The 3674-nt window shown below is 37.1% G+C and overlaps 2 protein-coding genes across 2 annotated transcripts in view; one reads left to right on the top strand and one right to left on the bottom strand.

Moving 5' to 3' along the window:
- The window catches only part of LOC108574091, a 4202-nt gene extending 3986 nt beyond the window's left edge, over positions 1-216 (bottom strand). Inside the window, exon 1 of the mRNA XM_017936609.1 lies at positions 118-216. Within this exon, the coding sequence (XP_017792098.1) occupies positions 118-216 (99 nt within the window). The remainder of the gene's footprint in view (positions 1-117) is intronic.
- A 1162-nt stretch (positions 217-1378) lies between these two features.
- On the top strand, positions 1379-3336 carry LOC108574107 (spectrin beta chain-like). The gene is made up of 4 exons (XM_017936626.1): positions 1379-1397; positions 1546-1701; positions 2464-2731; positions 3150-3336. Exons 1-4 carry the CDS (start codon positions 1379-1381, stop codon positions 3334-3336), a joined length of 630 nt encoding a protein of 209 aa, XP_017792115.1.
- The last annotated feature ends 338 nt before the right edge of the window (positions 3337-3674 follow it).

Below are 3674 nucleotides of genomic sequence, written 5' to 3'. Positions count from 1 at the left end.
GTAGAAGAGCAGTATCAAGTATTTTCCTTTAAAATCCTTCAGAGATATATTTTTAATTTTTAAATCAACTATCGCGATTCCTGACCAAGGAAGCGCAGGGCTTCCCAGTGCTGGTACTTTGTGCACTTCCGGTTCGCGCGGCTTCTGCGGTTCACCGCCGCAACAGAAATTGTTGTTCTCCACCTTGCTCTTTAAAAAGAAATCGAAAGTTGTCATACTGCTATGGATTACAAAAAGAACGTATAAACATTAGTACTTTATTATACATATAAATGTGAATATTAGCGAGTATCGTTTCTAATAATTGAAACAAAAGATGAATTGGGAACGAAATTCGTTGAATCGATCAATTTAAGATATTTTCTTTTTGAAAATCCTTCAATCTCATACTGTACACATAATATACCTCAGCAGCAAAAATGTATAAATTTCTCCAACATACAAGTTCTGGCAAAATAGAAAAGCTTCCTATCCAAAGTAGAATATGCACGATGATTCATAAATCACTTTACTATTGAAAAATGGTATAAATATTTTTCAAAATCTGCAACAAAATTTTTTAAAACACGTAATAAAAAAAAACGTTATTCAATTTTGAAATGGTAAAGTGATTTATGTGTCACCGTGCGCAGTCATAATATTGTATTTCTCTTAGAAGAAGGTCTGACAAATACAATTATCTCACTTTTCTAATCTTTCCTGTCACTAAAAAGTCTCTTACGAAGAGATATAAAAATATCAATATCTTTAACCTGTTAACTGAGTTCATCTCTCAAACAGAGATTGAATCGTTCTGGTCTCTAATTAAAAATTAGGAAAAATTATAATCAGTTACATTATTTTGGTTGTTGCGAATGTGAATACGATGCGTTTTATATTTAACACAGGCATAACGGTACAATTAAAAATGAACAATCCTTCCATAAATAAATTACCGTGTTCTAAGTACTGATTAACTCGTCTTCCGCAGTTAACAGGTTAAACGCGAAGACAAGTATTCCTAATCGTTTCTCCTATTAAAAATTACATTTAAAAATGTGCATAAAATGTGGGTAAAACACACAGAAAAGAAAATTTACATTGAGTAATTGTTAAAGTATTCGAAGTGCCAGCGTGTGGAGACCCATCGAGCGCCAACTGTTTTTCCCCGAGAGCACGCGTGCTGGTGCCGTTCCGTTTTCGTCCACTCGTGTACGGGCGTAGCGTTACGCCACGTGTAAAATATATTGTGTTGTGTTTTTATATCTCTCCTTGATTTCTTTCTGTTCCACCACCTCACATAATTAACAACCCAACAGTAATCATAAACGTATAATTCTTTTGCCAGATCTTAATATTTTCCCGAAAAAAAAGTTTACCATTAGAAGACAGATCTTGCATGAGCATGTTGCATGAGCAGCAATAAAAGAAAGGAGAAGTTAACTTAACGACCCCTTGCCAACCCTCCACACCTCACACCCCTGACCAAGCAATTCCAAATAAACTAAGCTGTGACGTGTAAGTAGCTAATAAACGCCGTGTGTGTTGCGTGTGTCGTGTTGAAAGCTCCGAAAGGTGGAAGCGGTTCCGAGTCTGATACATTAAGACGTAAGGAACGTAGTCGAAGCAAGTCGCCATTCTGGAGCTTCCGCTGGAGAAAATCCACCAAGCCACCGAGTTTAGACCGCAGTGGCGTGAGTGATGATGAACGCAGCATTTCCGGTAAGCATTTCCATACATATTGGACCCACATTGGAGGTTTGTCACAACCGTAACACAAACGCACCCACCATTTTTCAGAATCTGCCGACAAGAGAGTAATTTTAATCAATATTTAATTCATTTCACTCCATTAGTAATAATAATAATAATAATGATGATGATGATGATGATAATGATAGAATTAACATGAATTAATCATTTATAAATATTGATATATTAATCAATGTTTTATCGTACAGGTAATAAAGAAAGAGCCTCTGGTGTATGAAGTCATTTCCGGTGTTCTTGAACCGTTAATGTCTTTCTGTCTTTTCAGCCACGTTGGATATATAACAGGAAGCGTTCCCTTAATTTCCTGTGTGTGTATGCGTATGATGAACGTTGAATGAAATGTCTGGAATCTGGGGTATGACAATATTAACATATCGTATGCATCCTACTAAACACACGTGATCAGAATCGCGTGCGTAATTGGTATCGTATACAGTGAACGCGTGTTGTATACGTTTGGGTGGCAGAACTGCATTCCACAGCATCGTCTAACGTCTATTCTGATTAACTGTTCAGGTCTTCCTATTCGAAAGGATTTCTTGCAGTGAATGTATAATTATGTTTGCAGTTGTGTCTTGTACGTTTTGAAGGATGTAACGTAGATTATTCTATACTTCTTCTCCTCTTATTCTTCATTCTTCTTGTAGCATAGTTCCGTTGACTTTGAATCATTGCTCAGTCCTTACTTTAACTTATTGTTCAATATTGCAGAACAACGAAGTCCCACCGATGACGAATTCGAGGGCGTGTTGCAACGAAAGCACGAATGGGAAAGTACAACGAAGAAGGCGTCCAATCGGTCCTGGAATAAGGTGTACATGGTCGTTCGTGGACAGAGCTTGTTTGTCTATACGGACCAGAAATCGTACAAGGCGACGCCTGACCAACCGTACAAGGGAGAATCTCCTCTGGACCTTAGAGGGGCGACCATTACCGTGGCGAATGATTATACTAAGAAGAAACATGTCTTCCGAGTAAAGTGAGTCCCTCTCTGCCTCCAATGGGGAAGAATGAGGAGTTAAATAAGAGTTTGACCTTCACTCTGACATTGAAGTAGTAAAGTGTACTAGAAATGGTCGGGTAAAGAGTGAGGTCTCTCATAAATACCAATTGACTACACTGTTTTAAAAAAACAGTGGATGCAATTCTTTTTGCTATTCTTCTCCTCCAATAATGAATGTCGTCTAATTGTGCTGGTGATTATGAAAGCGGCCTAAGTCATATACTTTTCGTTTCGAGATATTTAGATTTTTCTTTTCCTTTCAATTTCCGACTATTTTGAAAAAAACAATATATTTTGAAAAATTTAGTTATTTTAGATTTCTATCAATATACAGTTAAATTGTTATATGTAATGATATGACAAGAGAACTCGTTGAAATTCGACGTTTTTTTAGGTCGCAAAGCGGATCCGACTTCCTATTCCAGGCTAAAGACGATGCTGAAATGAACGAATGGGTGACCGTCTTGAACCAAGCTGCACACGGCGCATCAGGTGCGGGCACGTCCAGGGCACACACATTACCCGCGTCCACGCAGGCCGAGACCAAGCGGCGTAGTTTCTTCACTCTCAAGAAAAAGTGAATCTTCTCTCGTTAGAAGTATCTGAAAAGTTCCAAAACGAAAAAGACGGTAATAACAGATCCCAGATATCGCGTACCATGAGTATTATTCACGATGACGCCGATATATCACGTAAAGTAAAAAAAAAAAAAAAAGGAAAAAGAGAAAGAAAGAAAAAAGAAATTCATGGAATTAGCTGAATACTTTGTTGTTCGAATCTTATTTTTTCTCTCTAATCATCGTTCATCTTAGATCTCTATTACACTCTGTTTCATGAAAAGAAACTTCTCATTATTCATGTCATTTTTCATATACTTTTCTTCATGCCGATGATTGTAAAATTAATTTTTGTTCGTTTA

This window comes from Habropoda laboriosa, unplaced genomic scaffold (genome assembly GCF_001263275.1).
Source record: "Habropoda laboriosa isolate 0110345459 unplaced genomic scaffold, ASM126327v1 scaffold209, whole genome shotgun sequence".
Taxonomy (NCBI): domain Eukaryota; kingdom Metazoa; phylum Arthropoda; class Insecta; order Hymenoptera; family Apidae; genus Habropoda; species Habropoda laboriosa.
The sequence above is the reverse complement of the archived record's forward strand: the minus strand, read 5'-3'. Positions and strand labels throughout refer to the sequence as shown.

Excerpts from the sequence above, each read along its gene's own strand:
- LOC108574107 (XM_017936626.1), top strand. Across the intron at positions 1,702-2,463 it reads TGATGAACGCAGCATTTCCG|AACAACGAAGTCCCACCGAT; the intron begins GTAAGCATTTCC and ends TCAATATTGCAG. Across the intron at positions 2,732-3,149 it reads AAACATGTCTTCCGAGTAAA|GTCGCAAAGCGGATCCGACT; the intron begins GTGAGTCCCTCT and ends ACGTTTTTTTAG.